This window comes from Monosiga brevicollis, genomic scaffold (genome assembly GCF_000002865.3).
Source record: "Monosiga brevicollis MX1 MONBRscaffold_50 genomic scaffold, whole genome shotgun sequence".
Taxonomy (NCBI): domain Eukaryota; class Choanoflagellata; order Craspedida; family Salpingoecidae; genus Monosiga; species Monosiga brevicollis.
The window spans coordinates 29,223-55,503 of record NW_001865087.1 but is presented as its reverse complement, the minus strand read 5'-3'; the positions used below and the strand labels follow the sequence as shown (position 1 = coordinate 55,503).

General features: G+C 55.8%; 3 protein-coding genes across 3 annotated transcripts; 1 reads left to right on the top strand and 2 right to left on the bottom strand.

The window, feature by feature from the left end:
• Positions 1-1,144: 1,144 nt before the first annotated feature.
• On the bottom strand, positions 1,145-3,003 carry MONBRDRAFT_30400 (uncharacterized protein; the record flags this gene model as incomplete). Its single annotated transcript, XM_001750843.1, has 2 exons — positions 1,145-2,370; positions 2,511-3,003. The coding sequence occupies 2 exons, from the start codon at positions 3,001-3,003 to the stop codon at positions 1,145-1,147; spliced, it is 1,719 nt and encodes a 572-aa protein (XP_001750895.1).
• A 443-nt stretch (positions 3,004-3,446) lies between these two features.
• Positions 3,447-4,781, bottom strand: MONBRDRAFT_12958 (uncharacterized protein; the record flags this gene model as incomplete). The annotated part of the gene is made up of 1 exon (XM_001750842.1): positions 3,447-4,781. One exon carries the CDS (start codon positions 4,779-4,781, stop codon positions 3,447-3,449), a length of 1,335 nt encoding a protein of 444 aa, XP_001750894.1.
• An 811-nt stretch (positions 4,782-5,592) lies between these two features.
• Positions 5,593-21,148, top strand: MONBRDRAFT_39332 (uncharacterized protein; the record flags this gene model as incomplete). Its single annotated transcript, XM_001750862.1, has 12 exons — positions 5,593-5,817; positions 8,603-8,723; positions 8,886-8,972; positions 9,112-9,243; positions 9,378-9,570; positions 9,681-9,822; positions 10,100-10,180; positions 10,312-10,398; positions 10,537-10,727; positions 10,829-10,928; positions 11,631-11,846; positions 12,236-21,148. 12 exons carry the CDS (start codon positions 5,593-5,595, stop codon positions 21,146-21,148), a joined length of 10,488 nt encoding a protein of 3,495 aa, XP_001750914.1.
• Between the last annotated feature and the right edge of the window lie 5,133 nt (positions 21,149-26,281).

The window sequence follows — 26,281 nt, the reverse complement described above, 5'->3', positions numbered from 1 at the left end:
GGAAGCGTAGATCTTAGAGTAGCGTAGCTTGGCCGCCCATTCGATTCAACACTGGAACAGAGGAACATTGTCCCCTCCTTCGAGCCGAGCACAACCTTCCGTGACTCGCGCGTCTGAACCTGTCTCATTGGTTTCAAATCCCTGGCTCGACACCTCTCTGCTGCCTCTGCTGCCTCTGCTGCCTCTGCTGCCTCTGTTGCCTCTGCCGCATCTGCCGCCATTTCTCAACTTCATCAAAGCAATTCCAATTTGTAACGATCGAGGCAGAAATCTGCACGAACTATGATTCTTTTGTTTGTTTTATCCTGATTTTCTCCTGATTTTCATTGATTTAAGCTTCTTTTTGGAGCGGCTCTCGCCGCCCCAAAAAAAAAGCTTTTTTTTTCCCCCCCCGGGGGTACCTGCCCCAGGCTCCTCACGACAGACAACCCACGACTCTCAAGAAGATGAAGGTAGCTGTGTAATCATTCATCGGCACATAGGGGAGATTTTGAGCATCTGGCCATGTAGTTTTCGCGATGGCACTGCTTCAATCTCGACGACGGCACTACCTCCATGGCTCTCGTGTAACCCGCGGAGCTGCCAGCAGTCCCAATGACACACCACAGGAACAAGCTTACAGGAGAGAGAGGAAATATCAAACAGTTGCCAAGAAGAGAAAAAAAGCAAAAAAAAAAACTGGAAAACTCGCCAAAAATTGGAAACCGCTTGTCAGGCTCCACGACGCAGCGGCTTTGACGCTAACATTTCTGCCTTGCCAAGTGATGTCAATTCACATTTACACGCCAGATGGCAGAGCTCATAGTTACAACATATAAAGACATGAGCGCGCGTGCACGCATCGTGGAAGACAGCAAAGCAATGACCCCCATGCTGGACAACGGCCAACTTGTTTGGAAAAATCGAGTCACGTACCAAAACTATTTGAGCGGGTTGAAAGCACCAGACGCAAAGTACACAACACACAAAGGGACAGGACGAGTGCAGGGCCAGGGGCAGGAGCACGGGGAAAGAGACAGGGACAGCCACAAGCTCAAGACGCAGACACGGGCACGGAAAGCTCAGGCACAGGCAGCGCAGCCCGGTTGCAGTCAGAGGTCCAGGGGCAGACTCTACTCGAGTCAATAGTGTGCGGGGGAAGACATCAAACGCGAGGAGCGAAATCTGCTAGCGGATTGGTGTTGGGGTACCATGCGATCTTGTGGTCATCAAAGCTTGCGCTGAGGACGTCAATGCTGCCGTCGTTATTCAAGTCTGCAGCATACACCGACAAGGCAAAGTCAGCCGATGTGGTGATGATGATCTGGTCTGAAAAAATACCATCGCCGTGGTTGCGAAACCAAGCAATTTTGCTGTCCTCGATGCTGGCGCTGAGTATGTCGAGATGCCCGTCTTGATCCAGATCGGCCGCGTATACCGAGTGCGCGCCGTCGGTGTCTGTGGAGATGATGATCTGGTCCGAGAAGGTGCCGTTGCCATTGTTGCGGTACCAAGCAACTTTGTCATCGTCCCGACTGGCGCTGATGACATCAAGAAGGCCATCCTCGTCCAGATCGGCGGCGTACACGGCCACCGCATAATCGACCTTCGAGGTGATGATCCTGAAGTCTGAGAAGGTACCATTGCCCTGGTTGCGATACCATAACACTTTGTTATCCTCCACACTGGAGCTGAGAACGTCAGTGTATCCGTCGTTGTCCAGATCTGCCGCGAACACATAATATGGGGCCATAAAAGCAGTGGTGATGACCGCTTGATCTGCAAAGGTTCCATTGCCGTTATTGCGGTACCATGCAATCTTGTTGTCCATTGCGCTAGAGCTGAGGACGTCCCCGTGGCCGTCGTTGTCCAAATCTGCGACATAGACCGAGGTTGGACCCTTGACCGCTGTTGTCAAGAGTACCGGGGTAAAGGTGCCATTGTGGTCGTTGCGATACCATGAGATTTCGTTTTGTGATATGCCGGCGCAGAGGACGTCAACAAAGTTGTCGTTGTCCAAGTCCGCTGCATACACAAAGCGAGCGCCCGCCACTTGCATGGAAATGATGTTTTCGTCTGAAAAGGTGCCGTTGCCGTTGTTGCGGTACCATGCAATCTTTTTCTGCTGTTGGCTGGCGCTGAGGACATCGAGGTTGCCGTCATTGTCCAGATCTGCCGCGTACACTGATTCTGCTGAAAGAGCGGCCATGGAAATGGTACGCTCCTCAAACTGCGGCGGGTTGAGCGCATGCTGCAAACCGACCAGCGCCTCAAGCGTTGTCGTGAGGGACTCCAAGCGCTCCAGAACGTCGACGCCATTAAAGACGACGCGGTTGGTGCCATTGATGAAGAGCGTGCCATTGTTATCCACGGAAATGAGCGAAGACTCGTCTCCCTCACCAGCCACCCCGGCGGCCAAGCATGCCAAGCATGCCAGCACCCCAACAACGCCAGTCCTCAAACCCCCCACGCCCCCCATGATCAACGTTTAGCAGCAAGGCAACGGCAAGGACACGGCAGTTGAATCAGACCAGCCAAGGCTGCCGTTGATGATCGCGAAAGAGAGAGTTTGAGAGAGAGTTTGAGAGAGAGTTTGAGAGAGAGTTTGAGAGAGAGTTTGAGAGAGAGTTTGAGAGAGAGTTTGAGAGAGAGTTTGAGAGAGAGAGAGAGAGAGAGAGTTTGAGAGAGAGAGAGAGAGTTTGAGAGAGAGAGAGAGAGAGAGAGAGAGAGAGAGAGAGATTGAGAGATTGAGAGAGAGAGAGAGAGAGAGAGAGAGAGAGATTGAGAGATTGAAGAGAGAGAGAGAGAGAGAGTTTGAGAGAGAGAGAGAGGGAGAGTTTGAGAGAGAGAGAGAGAGGGGAGAGTTTGAGAGAGAGAGAGAGAGAGTTTGAGAGAGAGAGTTTGAGAGAGAGAGAGAGAGAGAGAGAGAGAGTTTACATGGATGTTAAGAGAGAGAGAGAGACAGTCTAAGAGAGACAGAGGTTTAAGAAAGAGAAAGGTATAAACAGCAAAGACGAATCGCATAACTACCACATGTAATAACAAGGAGCAAAAGGATCAAACACCACTGAAAAACAACAACCAACAGAACACCCATGCCCACCACGCGCACCAAGAAGGAAGTCCACCCCTAAGGGTGGCTCATGGATCTCATAAATAACGGTAATTTACTGGCTGAAAGGACTCGACACCCAAAGCCCCTGCCCAAAGTGGCGCACCAACATGTCCCTGTTAGGGGGGAGAGAGAGGGAGCAAGAAGAGAAACACATGTGGTAAGTTTCATTATTAAATTTTCAAAAAACACAAGACGACACGGCACGCTCACACCTCGCATCCAGGTGAACGGCATGGACAGCATGCTCGCGGGATGTAAAGGGGGTTAAAGCTTGGGAATAATAACCATGATACTCAAAACACCACTAACATGTAAGAATGACATGTCAAACAAAGACAAGGCGCTGTACGGCTCAGGTTTGATTGAGGATGGGGGTAAACGGGCTGTCGTTGCGGTACCACGCAATCATGTTGTCGTCGGCGCTGGCGCTGAGGACGTCGAGGTCGCCATCGCCGTCGAGGTCTGCAGCATAGACGCACCGTGCATATTTGGCAGTCGTGTCAATGTCGCTGGGAGCGGCAAAGGTGCCATCCCCGTTGTTACGATACCAGGTAATCTTGCCGTTGGTGTAGGCGGCGCTTAAAACGTCGAGATCACCGTCACCGTCCAGGTCCGCTGCATACACGGATTGCGCGCCCTCGGCAGCGGTGGTAATGGTGATTGGGGCTGAGAAGGTGCCATTGCCCCTGTTGCGGTACCACGCGATCATGTGGTCAAGTTCGCTGGCGCTGACGACGTCCGTGTGGCCGTCGTTGTCGAGGTCGGCCGCGTACACCGTCCACGCTCCGTCAATGGCCGATGTGATGACATCTTGGGGTGCAAAAGTGCCGTTGCCATTGTTGTGATACCAGGCAATCTTGTTGTCGTAGTAGCTGGCGCTGAGGACATCAAGGTGCCCGTCGTTGTCCAGGTCGGCCGCGTACACTGCGAGGGAGCCATTGGCAGCGGTGGTAATGGGTTTTGGGGCAGAAAAGACGCCAGCGCCGTTGTTTTGATACCAAGCAATCGTGTTGTCGTTGACGCTGGCACTTAGGACATCCATGTTGCCGTCGTTGTCCAGGTCTGCTGCGTAGACTGAGCGGGGCCCATCCAAGGTCTGGTTGATAATAATCTGATTGGAGAAGGTGCCATTGCCGTAGTTGCGGTACCAGGCCACTGTATCATCCCCTTCGCTGGCACTGAGAATGTCAATGTAATTATCGTGATCCAGGTCTGCTGCGTACACGGAGCGTGCGGTAGTAAGGTTGGCAGCCACGATGAGCGGGGCCGAAAAGGTGCCGTTGCCGTGGTTGTGATACCACGCAATTGTGCCGTCGCCAAAGCCCGCGCTGAGAACATCAATGTAGCCATCGTTATCCAAGTCGGCCCCATACACGGAAATGGCACCATCGATGGCCGCGGTGATGACATGCTTTTCAAACCCCGGCGGATAAAGCTCAATCTGCAACTCGAGAAGGGTCTCGATGGCGGAAGACAGCGATGTGATACGCTCCAGCACGTCGACCCCATTGACAATAATATGGTTGCTACCATTGATGATCAGCGTACCATCCTCGTCAACGTCAATAAACGGCTCCTCCACATCCGCATCCAACGCCGAACCAAGCCCCACGACCCACAGCAGCAGCAGCAGCAGCAGCAGCGGCAGTGGCAGCGGCAGCGGCCCGGCCCGCCTGATCCCGTTCATGATCGATGGGCGTGTAAAGTGAAAATACGCCCTTTAACCTTTAAAAGTTGTATTTTTGTTGTCAGATAATTTGCGCTGAGAGAAGAGAGAGAAGAGAGAGAGAGAATGAATTGGTTTGGTCGGTTTGAGAAAGAGAGAAATAAAGAGCAAAGACACAAAGGAAAAGCACAACTACCACGTGTGGGAAACAAGAGAAGAAGAGAGAGAGAGAAAGAGAAAGATTTTTAGCGGTTGTTGCTTGTTGCGCAGGTAGTGCCCGTGCCCGTGTCCGTGTCCGTGTCCGTGTCCGTGTCTGTATCCGTGTCCGTGTCTGTGACTGTATCCATGTCCGTGTCCGTGCCGCTGGCTCTGATTCACAACATTGCCTCATTGTCAATGCGTTGCAGCGTTGGACGGGTGCTTTGGGTTAGGGCAAAGGTGGTGCGGCGGGTCGGATCAAGATGAGCACAGATGGAGAGCAGCTGTTCAAGGCCTGTCTGGCCTCAGAGTCACATGTGGCGCTGCAGTTGCTGAGCAGCTGGGATCCAGAACGGATCTCAAGTGCTGCTTTGTACAGCAAAGAGGGATGGACACCACTGCATTTGGCCTGCCAGCACGGGCATGTTGAGGCCGTGCAGGTTTTGCTGAAGCACGATGCCGATCCTGAACGTAGAAACAAGGTCAGGTGCACATCTCCGTTGTCCCCGCGCCTTGACGCCTCAGCGCCCCCGCCCCGCCCCGCCCTGCTGCAGATGTGCGCGGCTGACTGGATCGAATTCCATAGAACGGCTGGACATCGATGCATTGTGCCTGTGACAATGGTCATGTGGAGATGGTGGGGATCCTGTTGACGTGCGGCGCCGACGCCAAAGCCAAGAGCAAGGTTGGTCTCACCCACCTGTCCGGAGCTCTCGAGTCTTGTCGCGGTGCAGTGACGACCTGGGATATGAATCCACAGAATGGCTTGACGCCACTGCATTGTGCCTGCTACAACGGTCACCTGGAAGCGGCCAAGATCCTATTGGGGCTTGGCGCTGATGCTCGAGCCACCCCCGATGTGAGTTGCCACAGCGCGTGTCGCCCCTTTCAAGCGTGCAGAATGGCCTCGCACAAACAAGAAATCGACCCTCATGAGACGCTTGAGCTGATTTTTTTTTTCTGATGGTTTGTGTGTACGCGCGCCGATGGCTATGGCACGTGACTCTGCAGGATGGGTGGACCCCGCTACACAATGCTTCTGATATCGGACACGTGGGGCTCGTAAGCCTTTTGCTGAGCCACGGCGCTGATGTTGCAGCCAAAAATACGGTTTGTGTATCCCTCCCCCTTGCCCGTGCCGGCTTTTTTGTTTTTGCTTGTTGGTGCCGTGTATTTCGTTCTCATATTCGGTGCGCGTTCGCTCCGAACATGGCGCAGGAAGGCCAGACACCATTGCACTTGGCCGCTGAAGTTGGTTATGCCGAGGTCGCGGAACTCCTATTGAAGCATGGGGCCGACGCCCAGGACAAGAACAGCGTCAGTGCCGCTCCCCGATTCTCTCTGCGCCTTATGGTTCTTGTCCTCATGGTCGGATGCGATGCATACGCAGGACGGCCGGACGCCACTCGAAGTGGCCTGCCATCGTGGGTTCAGTTTTCGAATGACGCCCGTGTTTGCTGCCCATCAAGCTGGCCTGCCGCAGCCCCCGGCGCAGCTTCCATTCACGTCATGAACCTTGGTTCGCTGGCAGCTGGTCGCATTGGCTTAGGTGCAGTCCACAGTTCATTCAAAATACCAGAGGCCATCAAAGTAGTAAGAGGGCAACAAAGCAGCGTCTGTGCAACCTGAAGCACAATCGCTTCGCGTGAAAGAGGGCCTGCAAAAAGGATCCTTTAAAAACAACAACAGACGCCACCGCGTGCGTCCACAACTTGGCACCGAGAAGCAAGAAGCACACCCATGCACGTCCAAGCACACCACACACTTGCAACAATGGACGTCGCCCTCGACCACGTACTCGTGCCGCATCGTTGATATAAGCGCTTCAAATTCAGGGGCGCTTTTAAAAGATCGTGGCCATTGGTCTTTGCCTTTGCAATTTTGCTCTTTTATTTTATTCGCGACCCGGTCCTGCTGGCTGGGGGTCGGTCCAGGCCATTCCTGATGATGGACGCCCACCGCGTTCCGTGTTCCTTCACGGCCCTGTGTGTGCGGTGCGGCCGGCAGGTCGGGACATTTGGCAGGCAGCGGCAGCAAAGCCTTACATGTAGTGAGTTGGCCTTGAACTTGATTGCACGTGCTTGTTTTGTCCCACCTTCAAGTATGACCGAACAAGTGATAGCCTTGTCCTTCAACAACTTGTTATTCTTCTGCATAAAATAACCTTTGGTAAGTGTTGAAAACTACATAAAGTTGAATGTATCCCACAGCATCTACAAACGCAGAAGTGGATGGTTCTTGACCATGAAGCAACCTGTCAATATGATTCATTTACTACGTAGGCGTCTACATTGGTTTCTGCATAAATTGGCCATGTTGATGCAAAAAGTCTATTACAGCCTTGTGCGCAACATTTGGGAATGTCGCCGCCTTTGGTGTTGTGTTTGAAGAAATCAAGTGCTTGGGGTGGAAGCTTGCTTTCTCTATTGGGACGACTGAAATCGTTCACATCTCTGCTGACGTGATTCAGTGTAATTGAACCTCTGCCCTGGCTTGCTATTGCAGAGTATCCGTTGTCATGACCCCGTACAAATCTCTACTTTCAGCTGGCATTTCGTACCATCCTCTGGTTTTCTCTCCCGCACACCCCCCACCTCTTTGTGCAGCATCCTCGTGTCCCACTCAAAGTTTTGTGACTTTTGCGCCTCTCGCCACAGCTTCGTACCTCTGCTACGCGTCCTCTTGCCAAATCAAACTCTGGTTATAACTTATCTTCTGTGAACATCTCTGGATTGACCTCTCAAATTACCACTTGCCAAAGTCTCATCCAATCCATCTCTCTGCCTCCCATCACCTCTTTCATTCCCATCTCTGCTCCATCTCACTCGCCGTTATCCCTCTCTCTGTTCTTCTTCATTTTACTCTCTATTCTCAAGGTGTGTGTACGCAAAACGTTTTTTTGGCGCCCCGTCGGAGCTGTGCGTCTGCACCTCGCCTCTCTCTCCGTCGCGCTCTCTCCGTCACGCGCGCGCTCTCTCCGTCACGCGCGCGCTCTCTCTCTGGTTCTCTCTCTCTTTCTCTCTGGTTCTCTCTCTCTCTCTCTGGTTCTCCCTCTCTCTCTCTCTCCGTCGCTCTCGCTCTGATTCTCTCTCCGTCGCGCGCTCTCTCTCGTTCTCTCTCCCTCTCTCTGTCTCTGTGTTTGTTTCGTATGTTTGCATGCGCGTGTGTGCGCGTTTCTCCGTCTCTCTCTGTCTCTCTCTCGTTCTCGTTCCGTCTCTCGTTCTCGTTTTGTGCGCGCTCGCTCTCGTCGGACTGCTGCTTGGCACCGCTCGTCTCAATCTCTGTGCCCGGGGTTCCTTGGTTCCTTTTGTGTAGAGAGGGCCGTGACTGCCATTGCTCCCCGTCCCACCACTTTGCGCACCGACATTGACCCGGCTGACTAGGTTCTGGAGGGGCGACCTTTGACGCGCCTCGGCATGACAGCGGCCGCCATGACGCGGCCGCAGAGCTGTTGGCTCGGACTCTCCGGTCGGCTGTTACTGCTCGGCTTTGCGCTCGCTGCTCTGCTCCATCCCACCTCAGCTCAGACCAGCGAGGCTCTCTGTTATCGGGTTCGTGGGCCCCTCCTTGTCCTGCTCGCTTCTGCACCCGCGCCCTGTGTGCTCATGTGAATGCTATGCCGGGGCGCTGTGACGTTTTTGTAGGTGCGATGGGACTTTGCCCGTGAAGAAGGCGCACGAACCCGCCTCGTTCGCCCCATCATTTCAATGCCCCCAGGCCACGCCATGGTCAACGAGGAAATTTGTGGCCTCCAGTTTGACGTCGGTACGTGCCTGCTCGCTCCCCGGATGCACGACTCTTGCGTGTGTGCGTGCGTGCGTGCGTGTCTGTGTGTGTCTGTGCTTGCGTCGCCTTCTTCTTGGCAGGCCGTAGCCATGCCGTGTTCATCTCAACTTTTTGTGCTGCACCGACCCTGGCCGTTTTTAGGGGACCCCATCCCTCCAACGGGGCAATGGTCTCGCACCGGTCCAGGCGGAAACTGCTACGACGTTGAGTCGGGCGGTATTTGGTATGGTACGTCTCTTCTCCTCACCAACGCAAGGTCAAAACAGCCTTCCCGCTCTCCTTGCACGGGATTCATCACAGTGCAGCAGAGTTGAATCGCCGTCTCTTCTCACACCATTCTTCGCTGCTGTCCTTGCTCCCGCCCCAGCCTATAACTACCCTTTTGGCTCCTCCTCAAATGTGGGCTACGAACGATATGAGACGACAACCCTTTATTTCATCATTGACACCAACAACAAGCTCTCCTTCATCGTCAATCTCGATCGCCCCGGCAACGAAGGTCCGCCTGCCATCGCGCACACAACAACCCCGACGCCGCCACCATCAAGCAACGCGCACAGCTAGCCAGCTTGCCAAGTGGCCATTTATAATCATCATCACTTGCTCACCCCTCTTACGCTCTGCTTTGCTCAGATGGCGGACGCCTGCGCCTCGCCATCGAGAGCCCAGACCTGGGAACCGCCAATGGAGGCCCCGGCGGCACGGTATCCGTGCGTGATGATGATACTGGCATGTCCAGCGATTGCTCCGAGGCTACCAATGATTGCTATCAATGGGACCCGGTCTCTGCCACCGGCCTCATGCAATGGGCTTGGGCCACCTGCTGGTAAGCACCAATCGCTTCCACCCGCCCCTCTGAAACCATTTCTCAAAGATAAAGCAGGAGCAAGTTCATACCTGCCCGTCACTGCCTTCCAATTTTCTGATACCTCCCAGCACGGACGGCATGGTGCTTTCAAATCTTCCCAACAAGGACTTTACTTTCAACATGAAAATCAGTGGGGTCACTGGGCTTGACAGCTACCGCTTTGGCTCTCTGGCCGCTGATAGCACCCTGGAATTTGTTGAATTCGATACGGTGCGCTTGCAGCCCCGTGGAACACCAACCCCTTCCGATCATCTGCCCGACCGTCGCAGTGTGCCTGATTGCCTTGACTTCTGAAAACTCTCCTGGCCGCAGACGACCGTTTTGGACAGCGGGTTCGAAATTTCCGCTTTTTCTTGCAATGACTACTGCTCGCAACACGTATGCCCGCCTTTTCTTTGATGCCGTCCTGTTTCCCACCCCTCGTTCCTCTTTGTGGGTTCCACATGCCATCATTTCTCAAATCCGGGGCTTGTCTTGTGCTACTCAGGCGACATGTGGCGAGTGCGCCAACGTTGACGGCTGTGGCTGGTGTGCTTCATCTTCAACCTGTGTCATGGACGACAATTTGGTGGGAATTCCTTGGGATCAGACGGCGGCACTTCTCAACACAATTCTTGTCATCCGAGCTCTGGCGTCTGTCAAACCACACAACCCCTGCCCATACCCAGAGCTCACCCGTTTCCGTTTGTTTGCCTACAGGTCAACGGATGTGCAACAGAGGCGCTCTCCAATAACGAATGCTGCCCCATTTGCAGCACCTTCAGCTCCTGCACTTCCTGTCGACAAGTATGTTTGTGTGCTTGTGTTCGTCATGTTGTTTCTGGGCAATGAAACGCGCTTCGATGTCGCGTCGACGCCACCATTTTCTCCTCCCCTTTCGCATCCCCCCCGCGCATTTGTTTTGCTGATTGTTGTGAATCTTAGGTTGAGGGGTGTGGTTGGTCCTATGATCTGGGCGAGTGCCTCTCTGGTTGGACCGATTCTGGCTACTGCAAGGCCACCAACTGGGCCATTGCCATCAATACGGGCTCGACACCCACCTGTTCTCGTCCTCCGGGAGCCGTTCTCGATCCCGTTGATGCTGCCAACCAGGCCGTGCCGTCTGCGGACAACACGTGCGTTCTCCAGCCGCCATCCGATTCGACCAACCTCAAGTCTTCTCTGAAGACCAGCTTCATTTCTGACCTTCAACCTCATTGTTTTCGCACAATCGTAGGCGTGTGTTAGCCTGGTGCTCTGGCCACGGGACGCCAAACTTTGCCCGATCCACGTGTACCTGTGACACTGGTTACTGGGGCAGTGACTGTAGCAACGAGGTACGTGTTGCACCTCCTTTCCCTGGACGGCAAGATTTGAGGAGGAAAAAAAAAAAAAAAAGAAGGCAACAAGAAGGCTCACTGTTCCTTTTCGTTTGCTTGTTGTCGTTTTCCCATCGCAGTGCCCCGGAGGCGCCGCATCTCCTTGCAATAACCACGGAACTTGCGACGCAGGCACAGGGCAGTGCTTTTGCGAGTGTGGCTTCAAGGGGGCCAACTGCAGCACTGCCGGCTGCCCCTGTGAAGCCGAGGGTGCCAACACAGCTTGCTTCGTGGGCCAAAGTGATGAAGACTGCGATGTGGCCTGTGGCATCTTTCTTGATGGCGTCTGCACCGCGTCCCGAGCCAGTCTCGCCTCGAGTACGTGGCTTTCTCTGATTCAGCGTCTTCATCGCGCCGTGACCTGCTTGGCTTGGCCGCCATTGTCATCGTTGCTCACGCTCGTGCTCCCCACAACAGCCCGTGTCACCAGCAATGGCATCTGTGAATGCGCTGCCGGTTGGTGGGGTGAAACATGCGACCAGACTTGTCCCGGCATTGATGCTGCCACGGGCGATGGCGAGGCAAGTTTCGTCATTGTCCAGCCGGCATGGGCCAAGCAGCGTGACTGGGGCAAACATTGGAGCCAGAACCTATTCTGGTAGAGCGCTGGGAAGAAACTGACCAACATTCGCGCTGCGAAACGCGGTGTTTGCTGAGTAGGTTTGCGGAGGTCATGGAACATGCAATGTCTTCACGGGACAATGTGCCTGCGAGCCCTGCTACGAGCCCGACGCAAACGGCGTGTGCGTTGCCAAGACGTGTGCCGGTCCCTGCCAAAACTACGGTCGTTGCGCTTGCAATGCCACTTCTGGAGATATGGAGTGTGCCTGTATCGGCAACTTTTACGGTCCCACCTGCGAGAATTGTGCCTGCCAGGTAAGCCCAGCCCCCCTGACCGGTGCTCAGACAACCTGCGCCGCCTTGCTTCTAGCCTCATCCATCCGCTTGGGTTCTTGCACGTGACAGAACGGCGGCTCTTGCAACAGCATCACCGGTGTCTGCAACTGTGATCCCGGAAGCAACTTTGTGGGCACTCTCTGCCAACATGAATGCACGCGGGCCGACTTTTGCAACGAGCACGGCCAATGCTATCGACAGAATGCAACGTGTGGTTGTGACGACCACTACGTGGGAACGGGCGACAATCAATGCGCCTTCTACTGTCCCCCAGACAAGTGCCACGGTCACGGCATCTGCTCCGCCCTATCAGGCCTCTGCTCTTGTTTCACGGGTTGGTTCAGAGTGGTTGACCCCTTCCATGACAGTCTTCGAGACCCCTGTTGACCATTGACGCCGCGCCGGCCCATGTCGTATCATCGCGCCGCTTCCTCTTCTCCCATCTTCTTCAGCAATTGTTTGCCGAGTCTCTCGTGCCGCGCCTCATCCTGGCCTTGCTTGCTGCTGTCTTAGGCTTTTATGGGGCCCTTTGTAATAATCCAGTGCCTGAAGTTCATGGAACCGTCGACCCCATCGTTGTTACGCTGGGCAGTGGTGTCATGCTCATCGATGTGGCCGGCGTGGACTTTGCCAACACTGCCAATCTCACTTGCCACTTTGAAGAGACAGCCAGCCACGCCGCTCGCGTGGCCTTCACCACGATGGCCATTTTCGACTCTGGCAATCTGGTGCAATGCCTGCTTCCAGACGGCATCACCCGACCCATGACCCTCAATGTGACCGTCAGCAATGATGGCGCACGCTTCAGTTCCGTGGCACAAGAGCTCCGCTACGAGCTCGTGAATTGTCTAGAGCCCCCGTGTGCACTCTTCAATCTGTCTTATCATGTCAACGAGACTCTGGAGCCGGCCTCGTTCACCTTGGACGCCGACACCATGCCGTTGGTCCGCCGCGTACGCATTCGCGGCCCTGCAGACAACTCTCCCGCCGCAGCCTACTTGCCCGCGGTCCCTTCGTTGCTCGCAGGTGGCCTCGACCTGCTATGTCGGCTGCAGCGACCCTCCGATGGTGCCTTTGTGGTTGTATCAGTCACAAATGCCACTTATAGCGAGGCAGACGGTCTCTTGCTTTCTGTGGAGCCGCGCACCGTGTTTGCCGGCCCAGTCGACCAGGTTTTTGAGAACAACAACACCTTCACACTCTTTCTGGACTCTCAAGCCACTGCCCCCTGTGCGGATGGCTCTCCCTCGGCCCGCTCGACGGGCCATTGTGCGGCCAATCAGGCTGCCGATTGCGCTCTACGCAACGAGGCAGATCAGTGCTACACGCTCCCCCGTTGTCCAGGGACCATGAGGCGCACCCGCCTTTGGACGTGCGAGGAGGCGCACATTCCAACCCAGGCTTTGCAAGTCGCCGTTATGGCGCCTGATATGAACGATGCACTTGCGCAAGTGCGCACCTCAATTCGCATTGAAGCCTCGGAGGCTGCCACCACGCGCGTCATCTTGTATAGGGCCACCGAGCTGCTGTCGAGCCCCACCTGGCTCAGGACGGCCCAGTTCTTGCTGGAAACCACCACTCATCTCAATGCCGAAGGTCGTGCGGTTGCTCTCTTTCCTGACGTGGCCATCAATACAACGGGTATATCGGGTCTCGTGGCCGTTCCTGCCACCTGGAGCCGCATCTTCCCTGAATTTGCCCTCTTCATGCGCCTGGACGATGTCTTGCTTGACAGCAGCGCCGAGAGCAGTTCCCTGCGCCACCTGTTCCCAGATACACGCGTGCTGTCGCCTGCCATCAGCTGGCCCATCAACTGTAGCGCTGTGCCTTGCCACGCGCTGCGTGCCGAGCATCAGGGCTTGGTGGTTCTAGGCTTTAATCGTTCCCTCACTCGACCCAGGGCCAATGCCTCGTTCGCCTGGCAGCAAGTGGTCGGGCGGGTCATCTCCAACGGGAGCGATACCTTGTTTCAGCCCGTGCTCCTCGCCGACGAGAATCTGGACATGTCCTCGGATGTCGTCCTGGCGGACAGCGCAGTCATTGTGGTGCAGCTGCCAGCCCAGGGGGCCGTCCGTACCAGCTGTGCGGCTGCCGGCTTCATGACCGTCGTTCAGGGCGAGGGCAGCCTGCAGTGTGTTTTGGCCCCGCCTCCGGTTACGCTTGATCAGCCCAATCTAGGCCTCTTGACCGACCTGCCATGCCCTGCGGGAACTCTCACTTCGGAGGCTGGCGTGTGCCAGCTGGCGGAGCCAGCCGTTGCTCGAGCTCAGTTGACTTTGGGGCCCGACCGTGACGCTCGGCCCGGCTGGTGCGGGATTGATGTGGCCGTTGCGGTCCAGGCAACCAATGTCGCCTGGATTATCCTGGTCCAAAGCTCCAGCGAGGCAGCCGCCATGCAAGTATATCTGGCCAACACCACGGTCTCTGTGCGGCTGCCATACACGGGTGGTCTCACAAACCTGTCGCTACCTTCGATGCGTGTCGCTCTGGGCTTGCATGTGGTTTTGCTTTTGGAGTCGTATGATGGGCAGCTCGTTCTTGTTCCCTCAAATCTGTCGGCGGGTGTCGAAGAGGTTGCGGTTGACCAGGTGAATCCCACGGCACACGGTGAATTTCGAGTATTTTGGGATCCTGCATTGGCCCCAGCCAATGCTCACGGACCTTTTCAGCCGGGTGCTTTACTCGCGGATGCTGCCACGGCCGCCAATGTGAGCACGCTCACGGTTGGACTGGGGGATCCTGCAGATCCACTTGTTCACTTGGCCCGGCTGCTCGTGCTGGACAACAGTACCTTGCGGCTCAGCAACGAGCGCGGCGAGGCGCTTTTGTACAACCTGGAGAGCATCTCATGCGGGCTGGAATCCTGCGTTCTGAATGTGACATCACTCGTGGCCTATGATGACCTTTTCTCTCTCATTTTCCTCCCTGGAATGCCTGTGCACCTGTCTTTTGGTTGGGCATCCAATTTGGGCTGTCCTGAGGGCGCTACCTTGACTCCATTTGGCTGCCGGACAGCTGTTGCCGTGGGTGTTGCCTGTGCATCGGGAGCGCTGCGTGTTGGCAATGATTGCTATGCAGCAACCCGCTGTCCGGGCTTTTATCGCCGCGACCCTTCAACCCGACGCTGCGTGCCTGCGTTGGTCGGTCAGCCTGCGTTTTCGCTGAGCGCCCGCCCGAACTCGGGCACCCTCGACCACGATGAGCTTGCTGGCCATTTCAACTCCACACTAACCATTGAGCGCCGGGGCGACGCGCGCAACATGACTGCCCTGGTCTTGGGCTGGGCTACAGCCGACGTCTTGGCCCTCGCTGAGAGTGGCGCGTCCGCTGCCACCTGGGCTAGCCTATTGGTGCCCATTCAAACTGTGCCGGCCGATCAACTTGAAGACGTCAACATTCTTGTTTCAGTCGCAGCCGCCATCCCATCGGGCGCCGTGGCCATCTGTGTCCTGCCTTATACGGGGGCTGTGGCTGTAGAGGCAAATCTGCTCGTCTGGCCCGTCCGAGACCGTCAACCCAGCGTGCTCGTCTCCGTCGTGCCATTCACTTTGGCTGCTCCAGACCATGGCCAACTGGTGCCAACCTTTGCCAACGACCGGTCGTCTAATCTGGCTGCCCTGCGCTCACTGCAGGGTTGGCACGATGAGCTTGCCCCGCTGGTGGCCGAGCTGCGTCTGGCTGTGGCACAAGTATGGGCCGAACTTGAAGGCCGCGATTTGGTGGCGTTACACGCCGCTCTGTTTGACATGCTGGGCTCGGCATACGATTTGACTCTTGCTGAGTTGTCAAGTGCGGCATATGAAATGTTGGCTGGATCTGCTCATGTTGAGGCGCTCGGACCCCTCACTGCCCTGGCTGGTCCCGTGCAAGTTGTTGTTGAGCAGGAGCTCGCAACCTTGGCTAGCACATGGCGGCCTCGCTTTCCCCTGGTGTCGCTGCAGGGTCATGGTGCTGTTGTGCAATTGCGCGTGCTGGCCGTGAGCATCAACAGCGATACGCCCTCGCAGTTTGAGCTTGCCGTTCGCCTGGCCGACTCTACCTTGGGCTCATTGTCGCCGAGCGCGCTCGGTTGGACTCGCGAACGCAGCTGGCAGGTCGATTTTAGCGTTGATGGTGCCTGCGGTTGTACCGGTGCGCAATGGTCTGCTCATCACGGTGGCTGTGTTGATGCTCCCGCCCACGTCGGCGCGAGTGAGCAGACTAGCTGTGCTGTGGGCTGGCGGCCAATTGCCCGAGCCGATGGCGGTTTGGGTTGCCTTCTGACGGCAGTGCCGGTCTTCTCGGCCGGATCAGTGCCTGGTTTGGACGCTGCACCTGGTATTGGTGCCCTGGACCTTGACGTGAGCCACACAACAGTGACCGTGGCCTCTGAAGCCAGGGCGTCTGTGTCTTTTACAGTTGTCGCGCCTCGCGTTGCACTCGATGCTGGTGTGCGCTTCTACCATCTATACCTGCAAGCAGGAGAAGTAAACGCGGGGGCTGTAGGGCCCCAGCTGGCCCTCACACTGGATGTGGCCGGCCAGCTTCTGACCAACACTTCTCGAGCCCATGGACCCATGGTTTCCATGTCGCCCGGTCAGCTGATCAACACGACACTGATTACCGTGTCCGTCCAGCTCACTGACTGGCAGATTGATCTGCTGCCGTACCTGGTTGTGGTCCCAGTCAATGGTCAGGGCATCGAGGCTTGGAGCCGTGCTCGCCGTGCTCGCCTTCCTACAACCTTACAGGAAGCGGCGAGAGCCGCCGGCCCCGTGCAGGCAGTGGCCACTTGGGTCGGTACGGCTTTGCCGCCCGACAACGATGCGTCATGGACGCCCCCATCGATGCGTCCTGGGTCATGGGCTTGCGATAGCACGCTGCTGGCCAATCTCTCGATCATTTACCTTTCGGTACTCGACATGGACGGACACAATCAAAGTACGCGGCTGCTGGACGCAGCTGCCAGTGCGATGCAGCCGAGCCACAACGCTTCCTCAACTTTGGGCCGCCTGTACCTTCATCATCCCACGACGCTGCAACATTTTGTGTTCATGATTACAGCCGTCGTGTCCTCTGCAGAGGGCAACGTTTTGGTGTTACACGTCCAACGTGCCTCGGAGTTTGTGGGTGATCTGACTCGCTTCTTGGCCATCAGTGGAACTGTGCGGTTCTCCTTTCATTCGGCCAGCTCTGGCCAGTCAGGGCCGGCAGGCTGTGAAACGCCCACATTTGGTGGCTGCGCGGTCTCGCCCACGCCTTGGGCTCCTGGGCTTCCTGCTCTGCGCGCTGTGGCTCCTATCGACGGTACCGCCTCGGAATTTGTGCACACGGGTCGTCTGAACTCGCTTCAATTTGCGGAGTATCGTGTATCATTGGCCGGTGCGGCCGCTTGGACACCGACTGCCAACAGCACCGCCACCTTCTCGACGGCATCGTTGAGGGCGCTGGTCGCCTCGATGCAGCAGTTCACGACGCTCGTGCCTGGTGTCTGGCAAGCACTGACCGGGGCTCGCAGCAGCTTGGCCCGAGCCTTGCAGCACCTCATGGACTCGGTTGATGCCTGTGCAGGGCAAGGTGTACAGGTCAACGGGGTGTGCGTGAAGCAGCGACTGTGCGAGGGCCTGTGGGGAATTGATAGCGCCGGTGTTTGCCGTCCACCGCTTGTGGCCATTCGGGCCGTCAGCACAAGTAGTACCACGCTGCGCGGTAATACCACGGACATGCTTGTGACGTGGGGTAGCGACAATCCGTTGGCTGCCAGCTTGGCTGCTGAAGACGGCGCTTTTGAGGTCTATGCGTGTGACGCCTTCATGGCCTGCGACGTCAAGGTCTATCAGGCTTCAGTACTGATTGAAGGTCTCGTGGCATTGGTATCAGCGCAGCAGCACCGCTCAACGCTCGGTGCAACACTTGAGCTTGCGTTTTACTCTTCCTTGGTGGGCGGGCCCACGACAACTCAAAGTGTGCCACCAGCGTGGGATGTGGCTCGCCTCTTCTTGCATCGTCACATTATTCGCGGATCGAGTTTGGTGCTTCCACTGGGCACGCGCCGGGTGGTTGTCGTTCTCAACTTGCGTGGTGTGGGCCTGGTCAGCAACACCGGCGACATCACGAGTCTGTTGGGTGATCCTTTGGGTCAGGTGCTGACGGGGAGCGTCGTGCAGCGCAGCGACGACGTGCATGGCGATGGTGTCGAAGTCCTTCACAACATGACAGCGGCCAACGAGGGAAACGCCTCTGAGACTTTGTGGATTGACTCGTGGGCGCTCGCTAATCTGTCAGCAGTGGTACTGCGAACCAACTCAAGCTCGAGGCTCGACGCTCTGGTGGAAATTATTCAGCTCTACTTGACGGGTCGCCATCCGCCACTCGTGACCATCACCAACCGTGCAACAAATGTCACTGTTACGGCCCAGTTGGCGGGTGTGGCAAGCGACACGACGACAGCCCGTCAAGCCGCCGCGACATGGCTGGTCTTTGAGCTTGGCGCCATTGTGGACGGACCAGAAGTCGTGACTCCGGGACCTTGGGCCGTGCAGGTATATGCCCCCGCAAGTACCGTCAACGGAGTGCCCGGCTCCATTGGGGGTTCTGGTCAGGGCTCCACGGGCTCTGGTGGTGAAGGCAACGGTAGTGGTGGTAGTGGCGGCGGTGATGTAGGCGTGCAGGTGCCTGCTAGCCCACAGGAGGCAGCCGTCACCGGCATCTACATTGGCAATGCACTCAGCCAGGCAACGGTGGACCCAATGGACTTGGCTCAATGGCGGGCCTCGTCTGTGACCATGGGATACACGGCCCACGTCCTGAACATCAGTGTGCCAAGCACCATTTCGGTACCCTTCCTGACGGATTATCTCCCAGCTCGGATTCTAGAGGCGCAGTTGGCCGGTGACGCGCCGTTGCCACGCTTGGTCTTGGAATCGACTTTACGCTACTGGACCTTCCGTCTTGTCAACCTCAGCACGGTTGCGGCGGGCACGCCCGCGGCTGAGAATGGCCTGATCAACTACTTGGTGGCGCTTCGACCACTTCAGAACGTTTCATCTTCGGTGGACTTCTTTCCTGTTGGGACGACAGTCAGTCTGAGCATCGACGAAACCAACGATGCCTCGACCGGCAACAACGCAACTGACACGGGCTCGCAAGCCGACGATGCTGGGGAGCAGCGCTGTCCTGTCGGCACCTTGCTGACCAGTGAGGGCACCTGCTTGTCGTCCATCGAAACTGGCACGTGCGAGGCAACCGAAACGTGTACTGAAGCCCTCCCTTGCCCTGGCTTTACTGTCAACGTCTCCGGTGTCTGTCAGGCTGTTCCCGTGATCTTTGACGTGCAGATGGAGCGCGATGCTAGTGGAGCCATGTTCTCAGTTTTGGCCGGCTTTTCTCTGCAACTCGTCAATCCGGATGGACAGACGCGTGGCGCCGTCTACATTGGCACGGCAGCCCGGCCCTTCGTGCGCCTGGCCACTTTCACGTTGGGTCCCTACTTTGAATTGGGTGCACGCTTGGCCTACGCTCCTGACCTCACCCACCTGTGGTTCATCCCACTGGCGGACGACGATAGCCTCGTGTACCGCAGTGGCACTACCGTGCGTTTACTGGACACCTGGACAGCCACCTGGTCCTTTGATGAAGCCACTTCCTTTTTATTCGATGATGGAGTGGTGCGCGCAAACGCGGCGCGCATCGAAGAGACTTCTGAACTGGGCGTCGCCCTGATTGACGCTTCTGGGCTGGAGGTAGTTCGGGCCCTCGAGGCGGTGAATGCCGCGCTTGATGATGTTCCGGCCTACGTGATTGTATCCAATCCTGCCGGAGCCGCGCTCTCCTACCGTGTTTTCGCGGTGACCCTCACCAGTACCCACGCAGTCATCAGCGTTCGCGTCGAGGGCAATCAGGCTGGACCGTTGTGGCGCTTTACCACGTCAGGCGCCAGCCTGGATCTCACGTTCACATTTGATGGGACGGTGGCCACGTGCCCCGAGAGTAATCTCACTGTCTTCAAAGACAGCGACTTGGGCTGTGTCACCCTGCCCGGGGCATGTGCACTGACGCCGACAAGCGCCTTGTGCACGAGCCTGCTGTCCGAATTTGAAACTCGTGCTGCCGAAGAGGACAGCTCGCTCTGTCCGGGCACCTTGTCCTGGTTACCCACGTTGCGCGTGTGTGGTCATTTTGTTGACTCTACGCCCACGGCCGCGGTTCCTACTGTGTGTCCGGCCAACATGACCGACCGCAGCCTCAGTTCCCCTGGAAGCGCAGCCTGCGTACCCATGGCTTGCGACTCTGTGTATCAGCTGGATCATGCTGCTGAGTTGTGTGTGGCCACCGAGCCTTGTCCATATCTGCAAGAGCGCGCGGTTGATGGAAGCTGCCGTTTCCAAGTGCCTTCAACGACTTTGGAGGGCGGTCAAGTATCCTGTGAGCGGGTCACTGGAGCGCTGGCGACTAATTGTCGCTTGACGTGGTCACTGGGGGTTAGCTCCGGTGACGTCGAATCCCAAAACGTGTACGTGTTTCGGACCAACTCGGCGCGGCGTCGTCGCGACGGCCAGGAGAATGGTACTTTGGTTGCCGAGTTGAGCAACTCGACTGAGAGCTACACTCTCGACATGCAAGGCGACGTCCGTCTTGTCGGCATCTACCCTGCCAATACAGGCGGCGAAAACCGAGAGGGGGGCGTCGAGTTTGACATGGAGACGCTATTTTCGGTGGCGCGCGAACGGGAGAACACGGAAGCAGCGAGCCAGAACGGCTCGGCCAGTGGCGATGCGTTGATCGTTGCTCTGGCAATTGCCATACCCTTGGCCGTCTTGATCTGTTGTCTTGTGGCAGTGTGTTGGTATCGCCGCCGCAAGGACAATGCTCGACGCGTGGCTGCGGACAAACAAAGTCAAGCCATGCTTGAGGACAATCGCACCTTGTTCAATCCCTTGTATTTTGGAGGTGCACAGGAGGAGCCCAATCCTTCCATTGGCCTGTACGGCCAAGTTTCTGCCGCCGATGCCGCCTGGGACGAGGACGTGGACTTTCAGATCTTTGACGAGGATGGCAATTACCTCCAAGTTGGTGAGGATGCAGACGAATCAAGCAGTGGTGCCGAGCCTCAGCAGGCTGGCTACTTTGATCCCGCACCCATCGTCCCTGCACCGCAAGCAAAGGAAAGCGTCATTTCAACCTGGTTTACGGCTCCGGGCGACGAGGCCCCGGCGCCATCTGCCGAGGAAGCGAGTGAGGACATTGTGATGGATTTGGACGCCACCGCTGAGGCCGATGGCATTCAAATGCCGTCTGTATAATCCCTGAAAGCCCAATTTGATCAAGCGTAAGGTATCATGGCGACGCATGCAAAAGGCATCGCTTGGTATACTTGCACTGGGGGCAACAAAACGAAAACTACCCAAAACATTGGCGAATCGCCAATGTTACCTGACTTTGTGCATAGAGAGAGGACTTGTGTTGAATAGATCCTGAATACATGTCGTGCCGTGTTGAACGACGAGCTGGCTCGTGCATGTGTGTCCTTGTCTTGGCGGATGGCATTGCCATGTCTGCTGCTAGAATTGAATTGCTGATGCTGGCTAGAGAAAGTTGATCGCATCGTGCTCTGCATCAAGCCATTGGTGTAAGTCAGACATGGGGATTAGAACATCAAGAGGGGGCAGTGTTGAGGGTTGGCAGGAGTATCTTCTTGACAAGCATTATAGCAAGGCGCTGTGGAGAACCCCTTTGCTCCTTTTTTCTTTTCTCTTTTTTTACTGCTGGCAGTGATGAATTGATTTGGGCGCTCTGTGGGGATCTGGGCCCCACCGCTTGCGCTTTCCAACACGACATAAGAGTTCATGAGCTTGAACCCCCTGACAGTCATTTACAATGCCTAGAAACGTTCATGTTCTACTGCTTGATTCCTTTGGTTGCGAGTTGCCATGAACTTGAGCTGGCACTCGCCGTCAGGAATGATCGCTCACATCCGGGGTGTCGGGTAGCCAACGCCATGGCTGGCAAAGTGGCAGTACGCATTCACATAAAACCCCAAGCTTTGTGGCTCTTTGAAATCTGCTCATAACGGGTCTTGGAATGCGTTCCAGCTGCCATGGGGGCAGTCCGCGTTGTACGTTTTGGAGTCCTTTGGAGTCTTGCTGTCATGACTCGTTTGAAGAAGAAGGCGTAAACATATGTTTGCACTTTGCATTTTGCCTTCTTGACTTGTGCCTTCTTGCCTCTTTTTCCCTTCTTCAACATCGACAAAGGCGACCTGATCGACGTGGCTTGCCTGTCTGTCGTGGCTGATTGTGCTTGATCGCTTGCCCTTTGTACGGGACTCTTCTGGTCGGGGCCTTGTGGCGATGCCAGATCGTTTGATTGAAAAAGCACTGCCACCACCCTTTTTTTTTTTTTTTTGGAGTGAGGCCACTGATCTCGCAGTCGGCAACGTGCGCTTGGGCCACCGAGTAGACCTGTACTTGCAACTTTCACCCAGAACTGTTGGCCAGAGGTGAGGCGCTCGGCACTTTCAGGGGGGGAAGAGCAAGATCCGCTGACCGGCTGCCGTCTTGGATCCGCCCAGCCCGATTTTTGGGTTGTCAGACGAGTTGTATTTGGAGGGGGCTCATGAGATTGATTTTGGATAGAAAAGCAAGAAAGCGGATTTGAAGCGAATGGAGAATAGAGAGACACCGTTGCTATGAGTGATGATGGAGACCAGCTGTGGGATGCGTGTCGGTCATTCGATCCACAAGAGGCGCTGCAGCTGGTGACCAGTTGGGACCAAGCACGTATACAACGTGCTGCCCAATACAAAGGTGTGGTACGTAAGCTGTTTGGTATGTTGTTGTGTGATATTGGCTGCTGAGAATATGTCTGAATGGGGTGACGTTATGGTATAACACTTATGTTTGCATCATCCCCCACAGCGTGACCAAACACCACTGCACTGTGCCTGCGATAACGGTCTTGTCAAGGTGGTGGAGATGCTCTTGAAGCACGGTGCTGATGCTCAAGCCAAGGACGAGGTCAGTGTAGTACCACCCTCTTCCCTCCTTGACCCCCCCCCCCCTTGATGGTGGACCTGGACCCCATGATGATGATGGTGATGCTGTGCCTGTACGTCATGCTGATGCATCATCCTACAGAATGGCTGGACACCCCTGCACTTTGCCTGCATTAATGACAAGGTGGTGGAGATGCTGTTGGAGCATGGTGCTGATACTGAAGCCAAGGAAAGGGTCAGTACGGTACCCCTTTTCCCCCCTTTGATTCCCCTCTGATGGTATACACGATGATGATGATGATGATGTACGTCATGCTGATGCATCATCCCACAGGGTGGCTCTACACCACTGCACTTTGCCTGCAATAACGGTCATGTCAAGGTGGTGGAGATGCTGTTGAAGCAAGGTGCTGATGCTGAAGCCAAGACCAAAGTCAGTACAGTACCTCCCCTTACCCCCTTGAGCCCCCTATGATGGTACACCTGGACCACATGATGATGCTGCTGTACCTGTACATCATGCCGATGCATCATCCCACAGCGTAACGATACAGTACTGCACACTGCCTGTGGTCGCGGTCATGTCAAGGTGGTGGAGATGCTGTTGAAGCACGGCGTTGATGCTGAAGCTAAGGACGGCGTCAGTACAGTACCTCCCTCTTCCTCCCATTAACCCCCTATGATATTACACCTGTACCACATGACAATGCTGCTGTACCTGTACATCATGCTGATGCATCATCCCACAGAATCGCCAAACGCCACTGCACATGGCCTGCCAAAACGGTCATGTCAAGGTGATGGAGATGCTGCTGGAGCACGGCGCTAATGCTAAAGCCAAGGCCAACGTCAGTACAGTGCCTCCCTCTTCCCCCTTTGCCCCCCTCTGGCTGCTGCTCCTGCTCCCGCTGCCCGTCGCTTTTGCCCCGTTCCTTGCTCGGCTACACCTGCCCACCCGTGCACGTCCGTTCTGCCTCTGGCCCCTTTTCTGCTTTCCCGCTATCCCTCTTCTTCCCCCAATTTGCGTCCGCGCTTTGTGGGTGCTCCATGCCCCCGCTTTGTTCCGCTGGGCTCTTCCGCCCGCCGTTCTCGCTCTCTCCTTTTCTTGATGTTGTGATTTCAAACCAAGCACTACACCGTCCCTTGCCATCGCACCTCTGCCTCCCTTATGCGCTCAAGCAGCTTTCAGTGGGCGTTTCTTCAGCTTTACCCCGGCACATTTGACGCTCACTCCCACCCACGCACGCCCCCTTTCAAACAAAAAACGAAAACATGCCTCATGTTTTCAAATATCGATCATAATTAGCGCGGCCGAACGCCACTTCATCTAGCTTGCGCTTCCCTCTCTGCCAGCCGCAAGGGCATCCGCCAACTCTTGCGGCACGGTGCTGACCCGGATGTGAGAGATCGTGTAAGCTGTTCACCGCGATGCTGTACTTTCCACTGTTTAGCTGCACCTGCGACTGATATTTGATGACTTGCTGTGGCAGAGCGGTGCATGGCCCTTGAATCTGCTCCTTCGCAGGAATCCCATCAAGCTGGAGGTGGGCCTTTGTTTATTTTCGGTACTAATTGCAGAGGCAAGCTTGCTTACCGATGAATCTGTTTGACGTTGCAGCTGGTTGCAGAGCTTCTGGGCGCTTCACAAGCCCTTTGCTCCTACCAAACTTCGAATTCCAAAGGTGCGAACCTGATCCCCATGTCATTGTTCGCATTGCCTTGTTCTCATTGAAGTTTTCAACGTGGCGCCAGTCCAAGGCTTGATTCATGCGGAGCAGGTCAGACGCTGGCGGTGCGCTGCTGCTGTCTTCTGTAGCGTCGGCTGGCGCGTGGATCCTCAATTGTTTAACATTCAAGATCTACAAACCCTTGGTGACCGCGTGGCCGCTCTAACGGCCGCCGCTGAAGCTGCACCTACGAATTGAAATGCTTGAAGCTTGTGCTTGCCTTGTCGATCGCTGTGCAAACAGAAAAAAGTCAACGGGCAGGGCGGGCTTTGCCGAGCGTCTGAAGCAGGCCAGTCCCATGACCACCTGAGAAGGGCAAAACACCGTTCGTCTCCATGCACCATGACATCAAATGAAAACAGCAGTGTCTCGGTAATGGCGACTGTGGCGCTGGGCGAGCTGCTGCCGAGGGCGTTGAGCGGGAGCTTTTGTTTTGCGAGCGATCGGTCCCGGTTGAACTTGGGTACTTTGGCAAGTGAATGCAGTAGATGCGTGTCTGGTCGCTCCTACACATCCTCATCCCCTTCATTGAAAGTGTTCGAAGGGCTCAGTGATCAAAGCCACCGCAAGGCAAGACAGTCAGCGCTATCACGAGGACGTGGAGTCACATCAAACTTGTTCCGGCTCGCCCGAGGAGAAACGGAGCAAAGCTCAAACTTCGAAAAACAAGAAGAAGCACAGGGGGCATCAGCATCGTGAATACTAGGCGCGCTTGCCCCCTTCTGCTCTGGAATGCCCAACTGTGATGAGTGCGATCACGTGGCTCAATTGCTGGTTCAAGCAGCAGCCGTCCGGATGCCGATAACAAAAATAAAATTTGATGTAATCCTCCTTTGGTTGCTTCTGGTCGAGTGGAAATGATTGGATTGGGCGCTCTGCCAAAACCTGAGCCTCCACCCGAGCTTCCAACACTACAGAGGGGACATAGACACAAGAACCCCGTTGATAGTCGTTTGTAGTGCCAAGAAACGTCAATGGCTCACTGCTTGTTTCCTTTGGACATGAAATATCGCCCCAGAAATCAAGTTGGCTCGCTCGTCGTCCCTCGCATCTGGCTGGGGAGATGTTTGATCTGGCCGGCAGCGTTCAAGCGGCTCGCCCACGGGCTTGGAATGTTGACCGACGGCCACGGCTGGCCAAGAGGCATTGCATGTGTGCGTACAAGCCCCAGTTTTTGTGGCGCTTTGACAGCAGATCGGAATTTGCTTGCTTGCATGACGTTTTTGACGCTTCAGAACAAAAAAAGAAAAGAAAATGTTGTGTGTCGACATTTTCCTTCCTTTCAAAGCTTTTCTCTCTCTTTGGCTTTTTAGTTTTTTTTTCTGTCCTCTTTGGCAGCGGTCTCCGTATCGATATCGGCATATCGGCGGGCGGCTTGACGTGTCTGGCTTTGTGTGTGTGTGGTGACTGATTGCTTGTGCTTGGTACGGGATTCTCCTGGTCGGGGCCTTGCGGCGGCCCAAGGGCCGTGCGGGCCGTCCTCGTATCGAGTACCTCGTCAAGTGGATGGGTTACTCGAAGGAGGAGGCGACCTGGGAACGGTCAAGTGTACCCCATTTTGCGTGCTTGCATGAATCATGAAACTTGCATTTTTTTTTTTCTCTCATCCTTGTTTCCCTTTTTGTTCTCAGCGTGCCTTCGCCATTTCTTCCGTTTGTCTTTGAACCATCCTCGCCGGATCGGGGCTCCGGCTGGCGAGGGGGGGGGGGGGGGGA